The 26,252-nt window shown below is 51.9% G+C and overlaps 1 protein-coding gene across 4 annotated transcripts in view; it reads right to left on the bottom strand.

Moving 5' to 3' along the window:
• Window positions 1–26,252, bottom strand: part of RPH3A (rabphilin 3A) — a 209,433-nt gene that overhangs the window by 29,778 nt on the left and 153,403 nt on the right. For all 4 annotated transcript variants that reach the window (XM_016149761.2, XM_016149765.2, XM_016149760.2 and 1 more), the window contains 3 exons: window positions 24,435–24,523; window positions 20,716–20,727; window positions 14,529–14,675 (listed from right to left, as the gene is read on the bottom strand). In XM_016149761.2, coding sequence (XP_016005247.2) covers window positions 14,529–14,675; window positions 20,716–20,727; window positions 24,435–24,505 — 230 coding nt within the window. In that variant the 5' untranslated portion in view covers window positions 24,506–24,523. The remainder of the gene's footprint in view (window positions 1–14,528; window positions 14,676–20,715; window positions 20,728–24,434; window positions 24,524–26,252) is intronic.

Below are 26,252 nucleotides of genomic sequence, written 5' to 3'. Positions count from 1 at the left end.
ACGACCAAGCCACCTTCGTCTCACTTGGATGACCGCAGTAACCTCTTAATAGTCTACGTACTTTCATTCATAGCCGTTTACAATCTGTTCTCCCCACCACAGCCATGATGCTGTCCCTAAGGCATAGATATCATCGGGTCACTCCCACTCCACTTGAACGCCTTTACTTGGTTCCCATTCCATGGGGTTTCCATGACCCCACGTGGTCTGGCCCCAGGTGAAACCTTACACCTCTTCTCCCTCTTGATCTGGCGTTCAGTGCTCTGGTCCGGTGGTGGTTCTCCGTATGGGTTCTCCAGACCCTCAGCATCGGAGTCATGTGGGAACTTGTTAGATATGCAAATTCTTGGGCCCCACCCCAGGCCAACCATATGGAGACTATGGGGGTGGGGCCCAGCCATCTGTTTTAACAAAACCTCCGGAGGATTCTGATGCCCGCTCAAGTCTGAGAACCACTGCTCTGATCACACCGGTCTCCGAGTTCCAGTTCCCCTATCTGCCTCGGTACATTTGCACATTCTGCCCCTTGTGCCTGGAATACAGCTTCCACGCACACTCACACACAAGTGCACACACACATACATTTGTGATCTCTCTCTCTTACACACAGACACACACTCACACAATTTTCTTACCTGGATTCCCCTCATCCTTCAGATTCCAGTGGAAATGTCACTTCCTCTTAAAAGCATTCTCTGGCCACCCATTTTATTTACTCTGACAGCAACCTTATACTTCTCCAAAGCACCTGTCATATTTGTAAGTAATTCTGAGATTATCTGCATTAACTGCATTAAGGCTCATTGTGAGTTTGCTCCGGGCTGCCCTGGGCCAGAGACCTTGTCTGTCCCCTTCCATGCTGGGTCCCCAGGGCCAGAACAGTGAGTGTTCACACATGACGGCTGAGTCATGGAATGAATGAGGGCAGCCCGCCTCCCAAATCTGTATCTGGCAAAAGCAAGCTGGATTGAGTATCAGGTGATATATAGTAACAGTTTCTACTTACATGCTGTTTATTATGTACCTGACTGGTGTAAAGAGCTTCGCCACCCAACCCTAGGAGGTAGGCACCCCTATTATGCCCTTTTACGGGTGAGGAGAAAAGTAAGGTGCAGGGAAGTTAAATGACTTGCTCGAGGTCACACAGCTAGGAAGTGTGGCAGAGCTAAAACAAGAACCCAAGTTTCAGGTGCATTATACTAGTTCATGGGCATCTGGTCCAAATGCAGATTCTGAGATACCAGGTCTGGGTGGGGCCTGAGGTGCTGCATCCCTAGAAAGCTCCCAAGCGATCGCACACAATGCCACTGGCCCCCTGTGCGCTCCGCGCAGCAAGGCTGCGTAACAACTACACCGTGGCCATCCTGTTTCGATGTCGGGCGGGTTTTTTGGACATTTCCCACCAGCTTGAAGCCATCTCCTTGCCTGTCCCTCAAACGGGACCTTACTGTTCCCATTCCAGCCACAGCCAGGGGACCCCGATGGAGCCGGACCCTGCCCGCCCCTCCATGGGCTGGGACGTGGGCGGCATAGGCTCCAGAAGGTCCTTGTCGGCCACCTGCGGCTGGCGCTGCCCACAGGCCCTCCTCGCTCCTGCCATCCCCAAGTGCTCTGACTCGAAATGTTATAAATAGCAGCTCTTCCCTTGTGTTCCATTTGACAGAGAGCTGCTGCGACCAAGGGAGAGCCCAAAATCAGCCTGCAGGCTCCGGGCTCTCCCTGTGCCGCGGCTGGACAGGGCGGCTTAGGGAGCAGGGTGTGCAAGGCCGAAGGCGGCACCCTCTTCCCTTCCTCCCCTGCACCACCCGCCTCCCGCGTTTTCCCTAAACATTGTTTTTATAGGACGGTGGGAGGCGGCGGGAACCAGAAGCGAGCCCCCCAGTCCACGGGCCCGGAACACCTAGGATAACATCAGGAGCCGATGTTCACTGAGCGCTTCCTGTGTGCCGGGCAGAGATAAGCTCCCCACCTGAATTTCATCAATGAATTCTTCCAGCAGCTCTGTAAGCTAAGGGCTATTCCTGCCTCCACTTTCCAAATGCGAAAACTAAGGCACAGAGAGGCTAAGCGATTTAGTCAATCACACTGGAAGAGGTGGAGAGAGCCGGGATTCAGACCCAGGCGGGCTGGCTCCAAGCCTATTTTTAACTGCTACGCCACACCGCCACTGCGTGCCAAGCAGAGCTAGGGAGTCGCCTCGAGCGGTCTGATCACCTGCTCAATTCCCCTGCCTTCCCCCACACCGAGGGACCCTGAGCCACTGCTAAGTGCCCCGTTACGCGCACACGCGATCACCCCGTCTGGCTCTCTCTCTTCCCTGGAGCTGGGACGGGACACCCAGGGGCTGCCCCATCATCTTGTTCCTCTTAAGAACCCTCGGCACGATTAACCAACATCACTCCAACAAGTTTAATGATAATAAAGAAGAACCCTCAGCACGGGGTTGAGAAATCTGGATTTTAGCTCTGGGTTTTGCCTCTCCGGATGTCTTTCAATGCCACGGAATTATAAAATACTACGAGACAATGAGGCGAGCTAACGGAGGCAGCGGATGGTAGGGGATCTCTCTCGTACACACCCCTGTTCCCCTTCACCCACTGCCTTAGCCAGAAAATGGTTAGATTTTGCTCTTCTCACTTTTTCAATGGGGGTCCAAGGCGCAGAGAGGCTTGCCTGGAGCCACTTGGCCAGGGCTAGAGTCTAGTTAGTTCCCTGTGCGGGCAAGTCACCCTTCTTTCATCAAGCAACATAGCCTCCTGCCTCAAGTCGAGCTTCGCCAACAAAGCTTAGAAGGAGCGTGTGGGACAGAGGACCCACATCTAAACAGTGGACGCTTTGTTCACGGAACTTAGGAGGCTCTCTGGCCTCCTCCGGAAAATAAGGACTGGGGATTCACGCACCACTTGTAGACCTACATTCTAGCCTCCCTCCCATTTAATCCTAAATGCCGAAAGGCCCCATTAACCCGCATTGGACTGGTAGCATCTCATTAGCTTCTACCAGTGGCAGCCAAGGGCACAGAAAAACAACAGATTTAAGATCATTATTTGGGTATCTCGGCTCAGGGAACCTTGCTATTTGTGAATTCGGTACAGACCAATAAAGAGAGCCGATGTGGGGTGGGGAGGGACAGACCTTCCTTCTCTGCTCTAGGAGCGGGATGGGCAGGGGTCTCCTGCAGCCCGCCCACTTGGACACGCCCTTCGCAGCCCTCAGAACTAAGGCCTCAACAGAGCGGCCCTGACAGCCAAAGAGTATAACCTGGAAATCAAACTTTGTAAGGAGCTATTCAAAACGATGTCATGGGAGCCCGCGAGTCACAAGTGGGTCCTTGTCTTCAGCTTCTTCGCACCACAAGGAATGCTTGTTGTTCCCAGCCTTGGCAGGGAACAGAGCACTAGATACAGAACGGAAGATGCTCGCAACCCTCACTACACGCCAATCGCCCAGAGGGGATTAAAAGAACTCAGGGGTCCCACTCTCTAAACCTCTCAGCCACGGACCCGGTAAGCATGTATTTCGGCATGCAGCTCTGTTGAGAGCCCACAGATTATGGCGCCTCTAGGTCACCTGGGGAGAGTGTTCAACATCCAGACAATGATGCTACAGGGCTGGGCGGGGCCTGGGAATCTGTATTTGAAGAGGCTTCCTTGTCTGATCCTGCTGCTGGAAAACCCCTGGTCATGCTTCGAGAAACGCAGCAGCAAGGAAGGAAGCAGTGGGACACGTCGCACGGCAAATGCTCGTCTTATGATGTGAAATGGGTTAAGAGGCAAACGAACTCAAAACCCAGGATGCAGAATTTTGATCAGGGTGTGAGTTTGGGTTTGGGACATGCTCATCTGAATATCTGCACAGCGTGCACTGATAGAGGAAAAAATTAAAAAGGAGACACACCAAAACATGCACAGGGAGTCCTGCCGCATGGCGGGGTGAAAAGTAACTTTTCTCTCCCTCTCTAACGTGCCTGCCGTCTCCTCCTCCCCAAGCCCCCGATTAGCCACACTCCTCCGCACCTGCTTGACTCTGTGTTACCGTTACGTTAGAAGATGGAGAATACGGAAGCCACGGGTTAAAAGACCAGGTGTGAACCCTGTCTTTGATGCGGTCGATGACCTTGAACAGTTCTCGGGGCCCTGCTCCCCAGCTTATAATGTGAGAGGGGAGCGGTTAGAGGCCATGCACGTTAAGTGTCCTCTAGCAGGCAGCCCTCGGGGATTCCCAGACCCTGAGGCTGACACATCGGGATTTCCCCGTGTGTTTTGAGATGGAAGGACCCTCAGCGTCTAAGAGGAGAGCCTTCCATGCCGGTAGGCTGGTTCTGTTTGCCTGTTTGATGTCTCCACATTAAGTGCCCAATTAGCTGGACACTGTATGTGGCTGTCACTCTTTAGTTATGTCTCTCACGCCCGATTAACTTTACGATTACTTCTCGCGTCTCACATCCAGGAAACACATCCGTCATCAGGCTGGGTGCGTAGGGGGGTGCTGCTGGTCACTCAGTAAAGTCGGGGGTGGCCACACTCCCATTTCTCAAGATGCTTCCAGAGGCATCATAAAGGCTATGTCCCCTCCTCTGGGCTCCAGCAGAGGACCCCTGGGGGTGGTGGGAAGCGGATTTCCAACTCGGTCTGACCTTGCCGTTCAAATGGATGCAGACAAGCGACTCATTCGTTTGTCAAGTGTTTACGGAGCGCCTACCACGTGCCACAAAGACAGCGAGGACCCAAGATGGAGCAAAACAGATGAGGTTCCTGCCCCCGTGGAGCTGGCATTCCCCTGAGGAATTCAGATGCCATTTAAATAATCGCGTAGACCACCACGGCTACACTGATCGTAAGTTCTCCGAAGAACAAGTATGCGTGGTTGTGAGAACCCGCGAGCGAGGCACGTGAGCAGCCGCGCCAGGGCCCCGGAGGACGCGGCACTGAGATGAGACGCGGTGAGGAGGAGGAGCCAGCCCGGTAACGAGGGCGAGGAAGAGCCCTGGAGGAAGAGGGAACAGCGCTGGCAAAGGCGCTGAGAGATGCTCGGCCTGGCTGGGGGCGGGGGGCTGGGCGCGGGGAGATGAGGCTAGAGGGGCGGGCAGGGGACACTCCGTGCGGGGTCCCGAGACTAAGAGTGATGGGGTGGCATTCGGGGCTTTCAGCAGAGGAGACTCGACTTCTCCAACTCTGAGACCACACATGGACACAGGAACGGAGCTCCCGGGAAGCTCAGATGCTGTAGAAGTTTCACCGAGAATGAAGCAGGTGGGTCCTGGGGCTTGATCCACACAAGGGGCTGGACCAGGTCTCTATAGGATTGTCCCAAATGGGTCCGACCCAGTAGTGGTAGAAGAGTACACGAAATGCCACCACACGCTCACAGGCTTTAGAGGGCCACTCCCTGTCTTAGTTTCCTGTGGCTGCTGTAATGAGTTACCGCAACCGAGTGGCTTAAAACGATGTATATTCACCACCTTAACAGTTCCGGAGAGCAGATGCCTGGGCTAAGTTTAGGCGTTGGCATTCCTTCCGGAGGCTCTAGGGAAGCTGCCCGCATTCCTTGGCTCATGACCCCTTCCTCCATCTTCAGAGCCGGAAGTGTAGCATTGTCCAATCTTGCCGTGACTCTGACCTTCCTGCTACCGTCTTATGACACTGTGATCTTGTGATGACATTGGACCCACTGGAGAATCCAGGATTAACTCGTGTCAAGATTCGTAACTTAATCACATCTGCACAGTCCCTTTGGCCACGAAAGGTCACATGTTCACAGGATCTGGGCAGTAGCGTGTGGGCATCTACGCAGGTGCCACTATTCTGCTTTCTCCTCCCACATCCCGGCCCCACCTGCCATCCAGGTTCTAGCTCCCTCTGATTCAGGTCTGCATCGGACATCGGCCCTCCTCTCTGGACCAAGGTTTGGGCGATTCCTCCCTGCCTGGCCGTGGATTTCAGGCAAGCCGGGCTTTGGACTTTAGAAGGTTCCAGTCACCTTCTCCAGGTGCTCAACCCCAGGGAAGTGTAGCCTCTCTACACACGTGTGAACACACACATGCACACCTACACACACTCCTTCAGAATTTAGAAATGGGAAGCAGTTAGGATGCAGGTGTTATGTACCAATTCTGGAGTGAGCTTGCTTGCGGCCACATCTGAACTTTGCTCTGTGACCTTAAGAAAGTTACCAAACCTTTCTGAGCTTCCATTTTTAATCTGTAAATGAGGGAAAACAAAGTCCTTACCTCCCAGGATTGTCGCAAAGATAAAACGAAAGTGTTTGTAAAATGCCTGGAACATGGTAATGACTCAGTAATGGTTGCTGCTAATTATTTCTTCTGTAAGTTTGTAGCTTTTATAACTCCCTATACTCTCATTTTTTCTATGTAACCAGGGTGCCATAACCCAGCCATGACATTTGTCTTTCTAAAGCTTTTAAAGGGGCTAAGGTGACTAGAAATTGACAGGACTCATATGCCTGTCTCTAAACACACACACGCCGATGGTACATGCACCCACACGTGAATACATACGCTCACAGGGACACGTGTAGAGGCACACGGCCATGTGCGCCTGTGAGCACACGCGTGTACGCGCACACCCTCGCACACACATACTCAGCAACGACATACAGAATACGCTTTTCCGCTCACGGCTGCACATGCTCTGCCCTTGCAGGGGACTTGGCCTTCCGCAAACAGGGACGTAAGCCGACTGCGGGACTGCTTGTCTGTCAGCTCAGACGCCCTGAAAAAGTCCAAACTGGCCTCGGAAACACTCAGGCGACTGCTTTTGAGCTTTCGAACCGGTGTGGTTGCAGCGTCTCGTGGGATGTGGAAGAGAAGGCTCATGGGTGTCCTGTTGCACCTGGAAGTAGGCTCACTGTGGCATGCTGCGGAGCTCAGGAAGACCACCCGGCCTGTCAGGGTGCGATGGGTTTAGGTACCAGTTCCTGAACTGGAGAGGGAAACGGCAAAGAGCTAGCGGTCCACCAGAGGCGGGATGGGGCTGGAGCGGCTGCCTTTAGAGCAGTGGCCGACCATGACTGCACGCGTCACAAAAATGCAGCAAAGTGGGAGTGGATGCATGTCGTCTGCCCGTCTCCTTGTCTCTCTTTGTCCATTCGTCTGTCTGTCTGTCTGTCTCTCTCTCTCTCACACACACACACACACACACCAATTCCAGAATCATGCTGTTTTCCCCTTCACCCTAACTGCCAAGTGGGGGGGGGGGGGATATTGCCATTAACTTTATTAAACTTCGTATTTTCTAAAGTCAGGATCAGGCCACCTGCTGTGAACAGGGACAGAATTTAGAAATAGGTGGTGGTTATGGCTGCTCTGACAGAGGATGACATCAGAGCCCAATACAGGGTCTCTCAGGAACTTGTCCCGAAATGACTGAGTCGCCCTGTGGTGAAGCCGGCAGCTGGCATGTGGGCTGCGTGCATTTCAGACTCATTAATTCTCATAGTTGTTTCTTACTGCTGCCCCCTGGGGGGCCAGAGATCCCAATCTCTCCCCTTGATGGATTGGTGAATAGGATTCCTGCCTGCACCCCGGCACCTTGGGGAGGGGGCGGGTCTCCCGGCCTCGGGAGTTAGAAACAAGGGAGCTGAGGGAGAAAGACGGCGGGAGGGCTCAGCCAAGCCAATGTCTTCACTGCCAGGCAGGGTGCTGGGTCATTGCAAAGCCAGGAAAAGCAGCCGTTACCAGGTGCGTGCCAAGTGCTCCATGCGCACTGCTCTCCTTACGCCATCTACGACCTGTGACATCAGTTCCGTTATTCACTCCCATTGTACAGATGGGGAAACCAAAGCACACAGAGGGGAAGCCCCTCGCCCTAGGGCACACAGCCTGGGAGTGGCAGAGATGGGGGGGGGGCGAGGCTTAGCTCCCCGCATACTGTTTAGAAGAATGAAGTCTGTTTCATTTCAGTACTTAGGCTTGGAGCTCTTCCTAATCCCTCTAACTGCCCTTTTTGGTCTCAAAAAGTAGAGTCGAGAGAATGTGGTGCTGAGGACCGCAGGGGACAAGGGTTATTGGGTGGACAGGAATGAACTGTCCCATTGAAGGAAGAAGTGTGAGGCAACCGATTAAGCTGAGTGAATATCCGAGACATCCTGTAAACTGATGACTTCCTTAAATCTCTGAAGTCCTTTGTCAATTGCCTTCCCTATCTGCACTTCAAAAGGCAATGGGATAAAGTGGAAACACAGATTCAAGTTCAAAGTCCGGTTTGGCCATGTAAAGGCTGCGTACAGCTGGGCAGGTGTCTTAACCTCACTGAGCTTGCATTCTGTCAGCTGAAAGCAGAGACAACAGTGTGTTTCTCAGTCAGGACATGAGGGCATTAAAGGAAATATAACATATTTGAAAGTTCCTAACACGGTGCTTGGCAGTAAATACTTGACTCTCTATAGAATAGCAAAATAAGACTCACGACTACGGAGCCGGGCAGCCTGGGTTTGTAATCACTTATTAACTGTGTGACGCTGGGCAAGTTGCTCAACCTCTCCGCGCCTCAGTTTCCTCATCTGTTAAGTGGGAATGATAACAGTATGTCCTGCTGCACAGCGTGGTTGTGAGGATGACGTAAGTGAAGCTATACAAAGCTTCGCACATGTCGGCACACAGTGCTTTATAACGGGGGGGGGGGGTATCATCATTTCCTTAGAAGTGGAGTATGGTTGCAGGAGAATTCCCAAGTTTGCTTCTTCTCCCTCTTGCGAACCACCCAACAAAAGGGCAAGAGAGGTGGTCATCAACAGGGGGTGATTTTTGCCTCCCAGAGGGCATATGGCGACATCCGGAGACATTTTTGGTTGTCACACCGGGTGGAAGATTACTACAGGCATCTAATGGTTGGAGGTGCCAGGGACACAGCTAAAAAGTCCCATGATGCACAGGACAGCCCATCACGAACAATTATCTGTTGCCAAATGCGAACAGTGCCGAGGTTGAAGGAACCACGAGACCGCGCGGTACAATCGCACGTGGTGAGATTAAAGTCATTCATTCCATGAGAGGCTCGGTCATCTGGGTTTTGGGTTCATTTAAGATGTTCTCTCTTTTTGCCAGGCACTGAGCTAATTAAGGAATTAAGATTTCCATTTTCATCTTGTACAAAGAGATTCCATTAAGTACTAAGGCTTAGGGCATTAGAAACCATTGACGCAATCCTTGGGAAAACTGAGGCACTACTAGGTAGTTTTAACATTGGGGGTTCAGAGTTTCCCCCAATCCGGTGAAATCTATGAATACTTCTTCTTTAAAAATGCACACAGACACACACGTTAATGTGTCTGCAGTATCAGGATGCCCTAGAACCCTGAATTCTATCCTCAGAATGTCTAAGACTCAAGGTCAAAAACGGGGGCGGGGGGCGAGTCCTCCTTTAGAAAGAGGAGAGTGTGACCTGGCTCGTTGGCTTGCCAAGCCATAGGAAAGACACGTAATGAGATATAGACCGTTCCAAGCACTATTATGCACTTCCCTCTCTGCCCATATTTTGGAAAAATTCTGTGCCAAAAACATACGGGATAATGAAACCGAGATGGGGAGGTGGTGGGAATCCCACAGGTTCTGCCAACAACAGGTGGCGTCTCTCCAACTTCCTCCTCCATCCCTGCATCTGGACACCAAGGTTAATGACAAATCCTAATTACTTTTTTGGGCCCATCTGTTTAGGAAAGTTGACCTCCAATGGAAGCCACCAGCTGCCTGTCCCTTTGCGGGCGGGATACGTGCACAGATACTTTTGAGAGGCTCTGGACAGAAAGAAATACAATAAGGGCGCAGAGGGACCTACCACTGGGGAAAAACAACCCCAACACCACAAACACAAATTCTCCTAGGCAAATGTTTACTTCCAGTCTCAATTCATCTAGAAGTCCTGTGGATTCTTCATGGGTGTCTGTATAACTCACAGAGGGTCTTTTCACACTCAGGAGAAGCACTCGGCAGCCATGTTTGTGCAGCCTGGCACCTCTGGCCACAGCAGATTGGATTTGGGTTGGGCACAAGGGACAATCTGAGCCAATCAGAGCTCCTTCCCTGGGAACTTGGAATAAGGACTGAGAAGAGCTGTAATAACTAGGGAGGTGTAGCACGGGTAAATTTTCTACTGCTTGGGTGAGAAGCAGACCTTTCATGAGGCTAGGCTATGCTCCTGCCCTCACATCCCTGGAGATAGCTCTGAATCCTTACATTAAATTTCCCTTTTTGCAATGTGGTAGAGTCTGCTAAGATGACCCCCATGAAAGCCTTCCATCCCTGGATGCATAAGCCATTCTTCCATAAGGAGATGGGTGGGATGTATTCCCCCTCTCCAATACGATGTGGTACACTGATGCCCTACCAGTTTTAGACCTGGTTGCTTAGAATGCTAGCAACTTCCATCTTTGCTCTATTGGGATCGGTTGCCATATAAAGAGCTCAGGCCAGACTACTGAAAAAGGACAGACACCATAGAAAGAGGGGCCACAGAGAACGCACTGAGGCGCAGACGTGGGGGTGAAGTTTCCTTGGACCGTCCAGTCCAGCCCATCCGCCAGCTGAATGCGGCTGAGTGGACAACCCCAGCCCATGCCGCACAGAGCAGAAAGCCTGCCCCGCACAGACCTGCCTGAATCCTTAACCCACGGAATCATGAAAAATAACACACTGTTGTTGCTTTAAGTCACTGAATTTTTGGTGCTTCGTTACATAGCGATAGATAACTGGAACGACCTCCCCGGAATTAATTCTCGGTCTTGTAAGCCAAGCCTCCTAAGGAATAGAGAAAACCTGCAGCAGTCAGGGCATGCGAAATCAACTGTGCGATCCCACTTAGTTCTGAATAGGAATGCGGGGGCAAAATGAGGCAGGTGCATGAGTTTCCCTTCTAGCTATCCCCTCTTCCTCTGGGAATGCGGAAGGCAGCAGAGCTGGGCTGCGAGCTGAGTGGTGAACAAAGGCGTAGACACGCCCCTGGGCAGAATCAAAGAAGCTCCAGGGAGGGAACGGGCTGCATTGCTTGGGGAACCTTGGGGCTCCTTGGGGCCGCTGATTCTGGCAAAACTAGAGTTTCCTGGGAGGCCTCGGGGCATGTCTCCCCTGGCCCTCTGAGAGCCACAGGCAAGCTTTGGAGGTACAGACAGACTAGGAAAGCATAGGGCCAGTGCAGAAGGGGCTCCAGCTTCCAGCTCCCAATGTGCCCCCTCAAACCTGAGCTTTTAAAATGTCCATGTTCTGCGCTCTAGAAATTTGGGGGCGGGCCTTCGGGAAAGACGGCTAATAGGTAAGAGCATAATTCTGAGAGTCAGCCAGCCAGACTCTATGTGACCTTGAGCAAGTGACCTAACCTCTTTCAGGCTCAGTTTCCTCACCTGCAAAATGAAGATAATAATAGCACCTACCCGACAGGGTTGAGAGAAGCAGGTGACGAGTTAATTTGTATGTTTTTAGGCTCAGTGTTCGGCACATAGTAAGTGCTCAATAAACAGTACTTATTGTTATGACTATTATTAACAATGGCTTCACACCTCTCCAGAGGGCCGTCACTCAGATAACAGAAAAAACGATTCAGCATCACAGAGGTGGGTGTCTGGACCCAGATGGGGATGTGGCTACATCTGCGATTTTAACACAGAAGGAGCTCGCTCACTCCGAGAGGGCCAGCCGCCAGACACCCCGCCCACCCAAGACTGTAGTCTGAGCCGGAAGGACCCTGCAGCATTGACCCGCCTCATCGAGTGGTGGAGAAACAGGCTCCCAAGGCTTATTAACTGAGGACCTCAGGTTCCGCACCGGCAGCCCCGGTGGCCCCCGTTTTCAGCCTGTCTCCCGGTCTGACGTGTGGCTTTGCTTTCATCTGAGTCCTCTCTGATCCTCCCCCAGGGAAGCGTGGGAAGAACAAGGAGGAGGACAGGTTTGAGCTCGGAAGACACAAGCGGCGCTGGCTTTGCCTCTGGCTGGCGATGCTGCCTGGGAGGCCTCCCTGCTGCCAGGCCCTGGATCCCTGGGGGCGTCCTCCGACTGTCGCCGAGGGCTTGGCCCCAGCTTTCCTGGAAGCCTCTCCAGTCTCCTTCGGGGGAGGCCAGGGGCTGCTGGAATCCCTGGGTTTGCCCAACAGGAGTGCCAGGGCATAATTCTAGAAGCGATGCCATGGCCAGAGTCAAACTGGGCTTCCTCGGCAAAGTCGGTGTTCGGTGCTCGTGGGGCGGGTGCTCTGTGCCGGGCTCCATGGTCATCCTTTGCACGGTGAACACTCGCTGAGAAGGGTGTGCTCGTGGTATCCTCGTTTTTCATGGGAGAAAACTGAGGCGCAGGGACGTAAATGGCTTCCCTAAGGTCACGTGGGGGCAAGCGGTAGAGCTGGAGCTGGAACCCAGGTCTTTCTGATTCTGGGCGCTTAACCACCGTGCTATTCCACCACGTCACTGGGGTAGCTGAGGCAGCACCGCAAGACAGGGAGGACGAGGCAGGAAAGCCACCCGCCGTGTTCTAGAATGTTCAAGCCAGAACCTTCTCGGTCCACAGAGACCGCCCTTCACCTCACCCCAGAGGCAGACCAGCGGTCACGCTTGTAAAACATGGGCGGCAGCTCCCCTGGCCACAGCTGACTGGACGAGGGACAGCACCTGACACGAGCCAGCCAATCGGAGCGCTTCCCTGGGAAGGTGGCCCCTGGACTGCAAGATTCTGGACTCTCCAGACTCTGGGCCACAGGAGATGGAGAAAAAGACTGGGGGCGGGGGGCAGCCCTGTTTGCCATATTCACTCACTCACTCAGTAATATTCTACTGCACACCTACTGTGTGCCAGCCTCTGGGGATTCAGTGGTGACCAAAACGGGCAAAACCCTCTACCTCCGGGAATCTGATCATCTGACAGGGAGGGAGAAACAATAGTTAAATTAACGTGTGAAATATAAAACATGTTAGCTGGTGGGAAGCACTATGCAGGAAAGAGGCCGAGAGAGATTCTCGCTCCCAAGGGTTTATCCTTAGCGAGCTTGTCCCCCCAGCTCCCCGCTGGGCTGAGGCCCGTGGCTGGGGGAAGGGAACTCCATACGGTCACACACACCGGCACGCATACGCACGATCATTTACACACAAACGCACGCTCGCTCACCGACCTCCAGCCTGGATAACCCCTCACTCCTGACACGTCTTTTTAAAAAACAAAATAAAAACGCAATCCCACAAGCAGGCCACCCGAGACCGATCCCTTCAGCAGCCTCTTGAGGACGCTGACGTGGTCTGTGTGGGGGTCTCTGTCATCTGTCAACAGCACCCCTTGCCTCCCAGTCTGTTCTGCGTAACATTATCTGCAGAGGCTCCAGTCAAAGGCACCCACTTCCCATGTGTTCGCAGGGCGATTTTCCATCCAGGAGCCTTGCGAACCCCTAGCCGAGTGTGTGGGCAGGAGATACACGGGCACCTCAGTGCTCACGTCACTGCGAGCGGTTCTGCCCCTGGAGGAAGGGCTCCCCAGGAGGGGGCTGGAGGAGGAGGTGGGACCAGCGTCCTGCCCATTCCCCGTGTGAGAGTCCCGCCTGGGAGGACGTCTCGGTGGCCTCCCTGCAGACAGAGTTCCCTTCTGTGCCAACAGCTCCCCCCATACACGGGCTCGCCCTCCTCTCCCCTGTCGCTCCCCGCCCCTCCCCCGCCCTGAGGTCCCCCGCACCCCCCAGCCGCCTTCTCAGGCCCGACCGCGCCCACGCGCTGCCCTCCCCTGCACACTCTTTCTGCTCATTAACTGTGTCACCGACGCGCCCGCCCCACACCCCGTTCACATCCCGCGCTTCTCTCCCACACGCATGTTCAGAAAATCTCCCCTCCAAACTCCACCTTTTCCCCTTTTCCTACCATTTACTAAACATGATTGCCAGAGCCCGGGTCAGGAGCCAAAGCGGCCTCACTTCGCGTACTGCTGACCATCCCGTGGATAAGCACCGTTGCCCCCATCCCCCTAGGGAGCGAACGGAGGCTCGGAGAGGAGGGGCGGAGCGACGTGCCAGGACCCAGGGCGGACCCCAGTCCCAGTCCAGGCCCCCCGGGCCGCCCCCTGCGGCCTCACGTCACGCGGGCTGCCTCTCGGGACAGATCTCCTCGGGCCTCTTGTATGATCCACGCCACGTGTGCCCTCCCTTTCACATGCCGTCTCTGAGACACACACTCTCCTCCTTGGCTGGCCCCCAGCCGTACGTTCTGGCACATACGTGGCCATTGTCTCTAGAACACGTTTCCGTGCAGCTGAAATGGCCTCAGACACCCTGTGCCTGCACACGCACCTCCAGCCCCCAGGGACAACCTCCCACGCCCTTCCCACTCTTTAGCACACCCCCGGCCCAGCCCCCGGCCCAGCCCCCCGCCCACTCCCCGCTCTGTTCTCTCTGCGCCCCTTCCCGATCCCCTGCCTCGATGCCACAGGGCGGGGGTCCTGGCACGACACGGGTGACAAACCCCAAAGGCGGCCCGCGCCAGCCCAGCACACCGCCCCGAGGGGGCGGCACAGACCTCGGAGGCTCTCGGAAGGGAGAGGACGCCTCAGGCCTCACCCGATCCGCTCCTGCTCCATCTCCTCCATCTTCTCGGCCCGCGCGATCACCCGGTTGATGATTTCCTTCTCCTCATCTGTCAGCTCATCCTGCTTCCTCTGTCTGTCGGCCTGGCCGCCAGGGTGGACGGACCAGCCTGCCTGGAGCCTGAAAAGTAATTTGAGAAGGGATGAGGCCGGAGAGGAAACCCAGGGAGCAGTGCGGAGCAGTGGTTAGGCCCTAGGCCCTGGAGTTTGGTAAAACCCAGGCCAAGTCCTTGCTGTGGGAGACTCCCGGACTGGGAGACGCTGAGCCTCAAGTTTGCTTTATCTGCACAACGGGCTTATTTTTATGATGTGCTTCGTTCATGGCAGACACTCCACAAGCTGCATTTGCAGGGAGCTCATAGAAACCTGGAGGTTATGTTCTCAGTGAGAGTCCCGCACACCGCAATGGCCTGGGCGGACATGGTTCTGGGAGGGCAGCTAGAAGCCCTGGGCCCCGAGTGGACCCCAGCCCCTGCCCGGCAGCAAGATGTTTGGTTCGGCCCACAGATTTTTAAGAATTAATTTAAACTAGTTGCTGCAGTTGCACTTAATCAAGATAAAAATCTCTTGATTTCATGTAAATATCCAGATTTCTAGTCCCAAAAGCTTCCACATCGTTTCGAGTTCCATCCTGTGCTCTTCTTGGTTTTTGAAGAAATAAAGTGAATAATGACACAGTACCTACCAGGTGACCACGTGACCTCATTTACTCTCACAACACCCCCACATTACTGTATTTAGTCCTCACATCGCCCCTACTGTGTGTCCATATTACTTCTAATGCACCATCCCTACTGCGTGCTTGCCTTACCTCATTTAATCTTCACAACATCCCTACAAGGCAGAGATTAGTACTGTCTATTTCCTCGTGAGGAAGCTTAGACAGGGAGGAAGCAGACGATCTGCCCAAGGTTACGTGGCCAGGAGGCGGCAGAGGTGGGATCAGACCTGAGCAGCCTGCGCACTTAACCCCCACACCACGGAGCGACCTGAACGCCCACCCCTGAAGCCCCGGGACAGCATGAGGATCAGAGGCTGCTGGGTGGAGGGCAGCGGTCTATGGCAAATTATGCTCATCCCCACGAATAATAGGGTCTACGCCTCGGGGCACCAGGGTGCATCGCTCAAGTAGAATGCGGGGTTAAAAAACTCTAGAAATTCCCGTCCCCGTTAGGGAAGAAAATCAGCAACGACGAACCCTCCAGAGCCAGCACCGCGCTGCTGCCGGCCTCCGGCCTCCGTTACTCCCACTGCCCTAACCACATCGGCAGGCATGAAATCGCCTGTTGACGCTCAATGTTGGAAATTAAAAGCCCCTTCTCCCTCCCCCCACCTTGACCATCTTCCCATCTTGGCTGGTTTGTTCTGAACGGCAGAAAAGGAGGACTTTCAAAGCAAAGGGAAGCAGATGTCTCGAGGCAAGTCTTAATGGAAAGAAGGGACTGAGGGTGAAATTCTGGTGGAAACGTATCTTGCCTTGGAGCAGGGCCTCTGGGGATGAACAAATGCTCACCGAGCTCCAGCCCCCTGCTAAACACCTTCCGAAGCCTTCTCACTGACTTAGAGGTGGGGTCCGCACGACACTGTGAATGTGCTGAATGCCACTGAAATGTGTACTATAAAATGGTTAACTTTATGTTATGTGAATTCGACCTTAATAAAACTACAGCCGGGGCTTCCTGCCCACCCGCGGCCCTGCCTGGTCTGTGCTTGACCTGCCTCCATCCTCAGCGCCCCTTCTCTCCATCACGCCACGCCGGCCACACTGGCCTCCCTGCTCCATCTTGAACCCTGAAACCTCGTTTTTGCCTTGGGGCCTTTGCAGGAACACTCATCTCCCGGGATCTCTCCATGGATGACTCGTCATTCGGGTCACATGCCAACTCCTCAGAAAGGCCTCCCTTGAGCCACACAACTTGCTGGGGTCAGGGTGTGCAGGAGTCGGGTGCTGCTGGACAGGCTTGGCTCCAGGAACACAAGTGGAGGTGGGGGGGGGTCCCCCCGAGAGGACCCATTAGGATAATTGCCTTAGTCTGCAGATGAGCAGGCAGCCTTTTGGATGCTTCCGGCACCTCTCCAAACCCCTCCCCCATCCTCTGCTTCAAAACGTGCAGTTGACAAACAGTTCATCCAGTTGTTTGAAAATGTCTCTGACTGGTCTCACCAGGTACACAGAAGCCTCCTGTGGATTTGCATGTTTTAATCCCAAAAGCACACAGAGGGACACAGATGTTTTTTCAAACCAAAGCCTTTGCTCTCAAGGGAGAAATTGGGCCTGTCTGGGCACCCCCTGGGCTGGGGAGCACTGTGAGCATGGGGACCTCAGGAATGCTCCTGTGACAAGATGGCGGCTTCCTTGTCAAAAGCCTCTGGACACAGGCTTCCAACTCCACGGCCCTAACACCAGAGTCCAAAGCTGGGAACTTGTTCAAGACTGAAGCTCGAGGCAAAGTATGGATTCCTTGGGCAAGTTACTCAGAGCGCTGGATCCAAGCCCGAAAACACCCAGAGGCCCCGCGTGCAGCAGCGTGAGCCTCCTTGGCCTGCAGAAGTTCAAGACTGGAATCCTAGACCTGCTGCTCACTGGCCACGGGTATACTGGAGCTCTGCGCTGCTCTGGACGTTGGCTTTGAGATCTGTTAAGTGAGAATGATTCCATGTCTGGGTCCTGCTGGGACCCTCAGAGGCTGCATGAGGAGGAGCCCCTGGCTTATGGCTGAGACAGGTCAGAGCAGAGAGGGCTGGCCTGTCTTTATCCTCTCTTACTCACGTACTTAGGACAAGGCTTCCTGGAGAAACAGAGAAGGACACTTGCCTCCTATTCTCCAAAACTGCCTAAGCCACGGTTTTCGAACTGTGCTCTGCAGGGACCTCAAAGGGCTATGGGGCAGTGGGTCACAGAGGGACAGAGTGGGCAGGAGACCGGGCCCTCCGTCCCCTCGTCAGCCAGACTTGCTCTGGTCCATAAAATAAAGTGCCAGTCCTGAAGCTAAGCCTGCAAAGGCCCCGTGCGCGTCTGCTTCCTCTCCTACACCTCTGCCATGACCATGACGACAAGCTCAGGACAGCACGTGGGAGGAAGAGGGAGATGGAGCAGAGCCGAGCCCTTCCGGCCACGGCCATCCTAGATCAGCCAGCCCTTTGACGGCATGAGGAAGCCCAGCTAAGAGCATCGGAGCCACCCGCTGAGCCCAGATCCTTGAGAATAAATAATTGTTCCACGCCACTGAGTTTTAAGATGGTTTGTTACACAGCAAGAAAATGCGAAGCTTGTTAGACTCCCTACATGTACTTTACAGTTCGGTATTATTTCATAGTTGCACGAAGTTCACCATGACGCGTTTGATGCTTTTAGCTGCTAACGTTCTTTAGCAGGCTCCACTCTTGTCTGTCTTATATATTCAGCTTCTGAATAAAATATTATTCAAAGAAAGAGTTTTGCTGCTAACAAAAAACCTAAAGGTCATTGCGACTGACCCGCGCATTTCCACGGGCCCGCTGCTCGGACGATAAAGGGGACCGCTCGGAAGCACATGCGGAGCAAGTACGGTCCGAGGCTGGGGAAACCAGCATCCTGGACATGCTAGATCTGCTCCCTGAACCTACTTGCTCAGGTGGCTCCAGAGTGGGTCAGAAGGGACCCTCCCACCAAAACTGGGGTCAGTGGCCCCTGACACCAAGGGAATTAGTCCTGACTCCAGGTGGGAAGCTCCTCACACGTGCACAGATGTTTCTCCCTTCGAATACTGCAAAGGGCAGACTCCCACCTCCTCTCTGCCTCCCACCATAATTCTTTTATTTCATGCACACAATAGTCACGTAATAAATACCCGCCAGATGTCTCTATTAATAAATTATCACTCCCAGAAGGAGCGGGATGATGGAAACGCTGTCGGGGCGCCGAGGCTCTGAAGCATTAAACAGCGGTGCTTGCAGAAAATTAATCCTGTTCCTTCCCTTTCTTCCTCCGATCCCTGCCCTTCCCCCAGGATGCCATCTAGGCAGGTGTCGGAGGAAGTCGCTTTACAGCTCAGTGAATGAGGTTTTAATGAATCTTGAAGGAAAGGATGGGGAAGGAGGGGCGGCCGCCCCCCACAAAATGTTTTACACATGCCCCGCCTGTGTCAAGGCCCTTGGGGATGAAATTTACCCTGACCAGACCAAAGGGGGAGCGGGGGGTGGGAGGGGGATGCTGTGGTTCCCCCGCCCACTTCAGAATGCTAAGGGAATCTCGGGCTCCCCATCCTCTTTTAAGCCAGACTCAGTTCACTCAGTTCTTCTAAAATTCCACGCTCTCTGTCATACTTGGACTTTGCACTTGCTGGTCCCCCACCTGGAACTCCTCTTCACCTTGCTCTGGCTTCCGTCGGCCTCATCTTACATTTCACTTCTCCCATCATGACCCCGAAGTCTGGGCTAGGTGCCCTTCCTGTGCTTCCTCGGCCCACTGTGACCCTGCTATTGGAGTGCCTTGCACGCTGGGGTGTATTTGTCGGTGACTGGCTGTTTGTTTGTTTGTGGACCCGTCCAGACACGCAGTCATATTTCATCCACCCCTGTGTTCCTGGTGCTTAAGACAGTGCTTGATACATAGTAGATAGTAGGCGAATATTTGTTAATGAAGGGAGGAAGGAAGAAAAGAAGGAAAGGAGGATGGACATACACCCTATCTTTCAATTTTCAGTATTCAGGAAGCCTCTGTGAGCCTTGGGACCCTCTGGAGCCATGAGCTTCTCCCTCGTGACGTTTATATGTAGAATCTGACGATGTCTCGACATCTCTTCCTGGCATGTCTGACTAATACACTCACAATATTAAATAGTAATAATAAAAAAAAGCAGATTTAGGTTGGCCAGGGTCTCCCTAGACAGCAGAGATTGCAGAACATTCAAATGGTATTTAGCAACCAACTCGTTTGAAGCTCCAATTTGACAGATGGAGAAACTGAGGCACCCAATTGGGAAAAGAATTTCCTGGAGTCACCTTATCAATGTAAAGAAAACCTTTAGGGGATTCTGGGCCTGCCGATGTGGTCATTTGGGTCCAAAAAGGTTAAACAAATTATGCAAGTGCTATATACACACATACACATGTGATTGTGTATGTATGTATATACACAATGTATACATATGAGGCACATGTAATATATGTATATGTACAATATGTATGTGTGTGTACATGTGTGTGTGTGTATATACATATATATATATATATATGTACGTGCATATATATAAATAAATAAACACAAGGGTAAGACAAGGGTGTGATTTGCACCTTCCCCTGGCCTGGCTCAGTGCTTTACAGTTTCCGAAGCTTTCCCATGCATCTCACTGGATCCCACCACCACTGGGTGAGGGGGGAAGGGCAGGGTTATCAAACCCTTCTTACAAAGGAGACAGGTGAAAGGCAGTGCCCAAGGCCACACTGCCACTGAGTAACAGAGCAGGACTCAGACTGGGTCTTCTGCCTCCAGACCCGCCCTCTGCTTGTGGCTCCCTGATAACCTCCCCATCGTGAGGAGGGGAAAAGTGACTTTCTATAGTTTCTGGAAGTGCACACCCAACTGGAGCCCAGTCTGCTCTGCAGCCTGGCTGTTCATCTATTGGACCAGCATCCAATCTGTCATGCATGTTTAGGAAATTAATCCAATTGCAAACACAAGAGTTGTGAGCCAAGATAGGACCTCTGAGCCAAAGGCATTTCAGTAGGGAATCAGGCTGACCTCCCCTGAGGTGACAGAGACAATGTAGATAGCACGTGACTCCCCACGAGCTCTGTTCTATTCATCAGCGTTTTTTATTAAAGGTAGCAGTTATTTGAATTAACATTTTTCTTCACCTAAGAACAGTGTTCCCAGGCAAAACGCTGCAGAAACAGGGGCAGAGAGTGGTCGAAAAACTTGTCGAAATCCCACAAGTTACTAACAAGAATTAAACCGAGGGCTCTTCTAAGAATGTTTTCCATCCTTTTATCAAGCTATTTTTTGGAATTTCATAATTGGTTTCTCAAAAAGGAGTGTGCGTTTTCCTAATAACTTCTTTTAGATATGTAAAATCTGCTAGTTCCTTGTCTAACCACCTCTCTTTAGGGGCAAGCCACTTTGATCGGAAAAGAGATACAGGTCAGTTGGTAGAAAAATAAAAGTATCGTAAAATACTCACTGTTCTTTATCACTGAAGGAAGGCCAAGAAAGGAGAGAAAGAAAAAATAAAGTTAGGAAAGAAATCTCATAACGACACCAGTGCCGTCTGCATGCAAAACCACGGAGTTTAAATTACGATGACCTACTTCCATTTTTTTCCCCTAGTTGTTATAATGTCTTTTTTCAGCACATCTAAAACAAGACTATAGCAATGGAGGCTTGTGAAATCCACAGCTTTGATGAAAATGACCAACCAGTTCAGCGTATTAATTAACCGAGCTGCTCATTTACGTATTTAAATAACAGGTCTGGGGCACCAAGGAGAAATCGCGTAATGATAACATGGCCAACGTCGTTCTTGGTTTCTGGTGTTTGAAACACTCGGGGAGAAGGAATACTTTGGCGGCGGGGGTGGGGTGGGGGGTGGGGGGTGGGGGCGATGAGCCCTGAACAGTAATTGGATCATGCACAAGTGGAACTTGCAGCGTCCCAGTTTTGGGAAGCAAATCCTGATTCTAGAAAGGAAACCAGCAGCTCCATTTATTAGTTGTGCAGCCACAGACAGGTCGCGTCCTCTCTTTGTGCCTTAGTTTCTGCCTCTGATCTCTGGCCCTCTCTGGCTGGAAGACTGGAAAGCTATAGAGAAGCCTCGAATGTCCAGCATCTCTCCCCATGTCGTCCCAAAATAAAGAGCTGAACCACAGCCCTATCCGGGCGAGAAGCAGACGCCGTCACTGCTGTGTCTCGCACGCCACCGTCGGGTTCACAGTGGCTGAGAGAGGAAGGCATCCGAAACGCACCAAAGCCGTACATGTATCCGGCTGGCCCGCAGTTAATTAAGACTAGGTTTCTTAATTCGCTGGAGAAAGACATTAGATGTGTCTGCATTAGCACATCTCCATTGCAACAGACTGGATAGTATGTTTGATGACTATGATTCGCCCACTAGCATTTATTGGAAAATAATTTTAATATCTGAAGAAAATGCAGTAGCAATCAAGCCAGCCAGATGCATTCAGAATGCCAAAATGTTTCACAGGAGCCCGGGAGTACTTTAATAAAACTGCATCCGGGCTATTGGGATAATTCTAATTTAATCGTAAAGCAAATTGTTTGGCTTTGTATTGACTAAAGTAAACTCTGATGGATGGGATTTTAATTAACTGACATCTCTACAATAAAATAAATATTTTACCCCATCTGCCCTTCAGGCAACTGTTTATCTTACAGAGACACACTTTGGGGCTGATGGAGTCTTTTCTGCAAAATAAGTTTGGCTCTTAGAGGACATTATGGGCAAGGCTTGGGAGGGTAGGAATTCTCTTTCAAAAAGAAAAACAATAGCGTTTAATAATGTTTTCAAGGTGGTAAAGTTTGTAGAGCTGGAGGAGGCTGTAGGCAGAAGGAGTAAAGAGACAGGAGCTGTTGCTTCAGAGAATATGGGTGGACTATTGAGAAAGACCCTTCACCAGTATGCAATTAGATCTTAGATAAGTTAGAGCAAAGCTCTTTTTATGCAGCTCTGAGATGAATAAGGGAATTCTCCACCACTCCCTCTTCCAAAATAAATAAATGAAACATACTTCATCAAAATTAAAAAACCTTTTTCTTCTCGAAAGACTGTTATGAAAAAGGCAAGGCATGGACTGAGAAAATATTTGCAAAATGTGTATCTAACAAAGGACTTTTATCTCTATAGCTATGAAAAAAACCTTGCAAAACTTAATAACAAGAGGATAAATGACCTGATTCAAAATGAACAAAAGATCTGAACAGACACTTTGGCAAAGAGGTTATATGATGACAGGTTACACAAGATGATATGCAAGGTCGTTAGTCATTAGGGAAATGCAACTTAAACCACAAAGAGATACCACTATTCACACACTAGAATGGTTAAAATGAAAAAGACTGATCATGTCAAGTGCTGGTGATGAATTTCCACTTCTGGTGGAAATTCAAAGCGGTACAATCGATCCAGAAAACACTTTGTCAGTTTCTTAACAAGTTAAACAAACGCCTACGATATGACCTAGGCATTCTATACCTAGGTACTTAGCCAAGAGAAATGAAAGTATATGACTATATAAAGTTTTATTTGTACTAGCCAAAAACTGGAAACAACCCAGATGTCCATCGACAGATGAATGGATAAACACACTGAGGTATCCATATAATTAAATACTACTTAGTACTAAAAAGGAAAAAATTATTGATATGCAAAAATACGGATGGATAATGAAATAATTACGCTGACTGAAAGATGAGAGACATCTCTCCCTGTCCCCCTGAAAAGATGCAAACCAATTTATAGTTACAGAAAGATAGTACTTGCCTAAGGATGGGTGGGGGAAGTGAGGGGCAGGAAAGACAGACTAGAAAGGAGTATTAGTATATACATATGTTTAAAAATTATCAAATTTTCTTCAAGTGTACACTGTTGCAGGTACATTAATTATACCTTAATAAGGCAATTTTTTAGAAAAGAAAAAAAAATCCAGCAAACTGAATCCAGAACAGGGAGCTGCGAGCGGTAAGCCAACGCCAAGACCAGCACTGTGGTCCAGAGGCTGACCTTGACCTCCTAACAAGGCAGAGAAGCTGAATCTGAGATACCCTCCCCTCCACCTCCCTTTGAGCCAGGACCCTTCACGGGGGTTCAAGCCTGGGTGAGCAGCATAACTAAATTCTGGTAGAAGGAAAAATGTAAATCTCTCCAAAGAAAAATATCCCCAAGGTAGAGCCCCAGGATTCTCATAGATTGAGCTCACAATAAAAATTTAGCAAGCATTCAAAGGAACAATTCATATGAGTGAAAATCTGCAGGAACGATACACAACAGACTTAGATGGTCAAGGACTCGGGCAGGGGTGTGCTGGTCGGTCAGCACCTAACGGCGGACTCTGCGGCTGATTTTGAGCAGCAACATGAGGCCACCAGATCCAGAACTGGGAAGAAATACGCAGTAGCGTGCCCTTTTACTATATTTCACCACAGAGATATAATAGACACAAATTGCACAGAGAATAATAAAAGGTAGTCAAAGAATTAAGTAAAAGAATTAAGAAGTGATTAATTTTGAGTATGTACCACCTTTGTGTTTAATGTAACTGCAAAATTATATAACTTAATTTTTAACGATGGCTGAGTGTGTTTAACATCAGCTTGCAAAATCTTTGGAAATTTCACATCAGCTCTCATGAGCCATGATGGTACAGATCCAGCACACCACTGATTCGGGTCTAATAATTACTGGATACAGAATGCGAAGGATACATTTACGTGAAATTTCCCAAGTTTTAAATGATCAGGCCAAAGAATTTTTTTTAAAAAAACACACTTCTGCCAGTCAGAGTAAGCTGGTGGCCTGCAGTTTGCAGCCTCCAATCTAGTCCACATTCTTGATTGAGGCAACTTGGGCCCAGAGAGGGGGAGAGATTCGCCTCTGACCACACGGTAAATCAGAGGCAGAGCCAAGCCTGACTCTAACCGCCAGGGCGGGCGGTGCTCTTCCAATTCCACTTTGGGACACAAAGCTCAGACTTTCAACTTGTTATTCCGACCTTGCAGAGCAGTAAAACCAGGGGAGACAGAACTCCCACCGGGGTCCTTATCCCCAACCCCAGGAAAGGAAATTCTGGTTCTTTCCTGGCAATTCCTTTCCTCTTTCGAGTGCAGAACTATCGAGACCTCACTGACCCCCACGCCAGCCACTCCCTGGAGGAGCCGGCGACTTACTTGGATTGGAGGGGTCGGTCGCCGGGGCACATCCAACGGTTGGTGCTGTTGCTGACGACGGTGTCGGTCATGGCAGAGGTCCCGCGACCCTGGAAAACATGAACCCACAGAGGACGTGACCCAGACCCTTATTTAACTGCTCCTTATTTCACAAGTCCCTGCTCTATGCCAAGGACTCCAGGGGGCACAGAGAAGAGAGGGGACTTTACCCAGCTTCTCCACCTTCCGGGCGGGGAACCTTCGGCCCCCAGAGGGACAGTTGCTGCTGGAGGTCACAGCTCCCTCCTGGCAGAAATGGGCCAGGGCCGAGCGCTGCCTCCCTTGAACCCACATTCTTCTCATTCACCGACTCAGTCGAGGCCACCACATACCCAGCAGGGGGAGGGGGAGGGATCCTGTTCCATCCTGGTTTCCCAGAAGGTCTTGCAACAACACGGCCTTGTCTTCTGGGAAGCTGAAGAGGTGAGAAGTTGGGAGGGGCGCAGGGGAGAGAGCGCCTTCCTATCCTGCTGCCTGTGGAATCATTAAATCTTCGGGCGAGCGAAGCCGGAGGGGGACTGATGGTTGGGTACCACACGGGGGAGGGGAGCCCCTATGGAGAAGCCATTTTTGTTTGCCCCTGTGTGGTTAACATAATCTTGTCAGATTAATATGGCAATTTCACTGTTTCCACTTCAAAAACAGAAAGGAAGGAGAGATGGCTCCTGTTGCGAAGGAAGTCTGAAAAGAAGCTTAACGTCTCGTCTCATCATTGCCTGTGCTGAGAGCTGAGCGGGGCTGCCCTGGGGCCCCTGGGGACTCCAGCCCCTGCTGAGTACCCAGACCCTCCGGCAGGCCGTGGCAATGAGCGTCCTTGGCTGGCCCTGGGCTGGACTGTGGAACATTCACTCGAAAGCCTGGCTTCCTGCAGAGTGTGGCCCTTGGAGGACCCCGGGAGGCAGGGTGGGCAATGGATGCACAGTCCCCTCCTGGGACCTGTGGGGCCTTCAGGGCGGAACCTCCCTCCCTGGCCCAGTCATGTGCACCAGGAGCTCAACTCCTATTAAAATTCCACCCGCAAAGTCCAAACTGGCTGGCTGACCGCCCCACGGAAACTCCCCAGCTCTGCCGCTCCGGGCCGGAGGAGGCCAGGACAGCATGGTTATTCTGGCTTCGCCACGCAGAGTTCAAAGTGCTTAACATCCCAGGGTTGGACTCTCAGCCCAAGCCGACCGGGCCTGGGCTGGGAGATGGGACTGCCTGGGCCATTAGGGCATTTGAACTCCTGGAGGGGTGGCCCCAGAGAAGAAAGGTCAGGTGCCCGCCCGCCGGCGGATCTGGGCTGGGGGTGGAGGGGCAGGTGGAGGGGAGGGGGCATTGTAGACGCTGTTTATTCTCTTTGCAGGTGCTGTGCCCCCAGCTGGGATCGGTGGCGACCACGGGCTTGTAGCAGCGCCATTTCCCAGAGACCTGTCCTCAGCCAACAAGAACAGCTGCCTGGCTCAGAGATGCCCGGGAGGCCACACTCACCCCTGGGAGCAGCCCAAAGCCAGTGAGTGAGCGACAAGGGGAGAATATAAAAGTGCAGTCCCCTGTCACAAGGCGAGATTGTCTCTGTCATGCCACCACACTCCAGGGATCCCTGTGGGACCAGGCTGAGGCCGGGCGCCAGGGGAAGCCATACTCAAGCCCCGTGTCCTCCACTGCCCTGTCCTGAGTCTGTCACGAGCACAAGAAACCCCATCTCAGGTTCTGCCCCTAGAGACCCTGACCTCACGTGGGAGTGGAAAGGGGAATCTTAGGGAAGCGGGCTTCTGATCACCTGGATCGTTATGCCAC

This window comes from Rousettus aegyptiacus, unplaced genomic scaffold, assembly GCF_014176215.1.
Source record: "Rousettus aegyptiacus isolate mRouAeg1 unplaced genomic scaffold, mRouAeg1.p scaffold_m13_p_5, whole genome shotgun sequence".
Lineage (NCBI taxonomy): Eukaryota > Metazoa > Chordata > Mammalia > Chiroptera > Pteropodidae > Rousettus > Rousettus aegyptiacus.
Note: the sequence above shows the minus strand (reverse complement) of the source record. Positions and strands in the feature narration are given on the sequence as shown.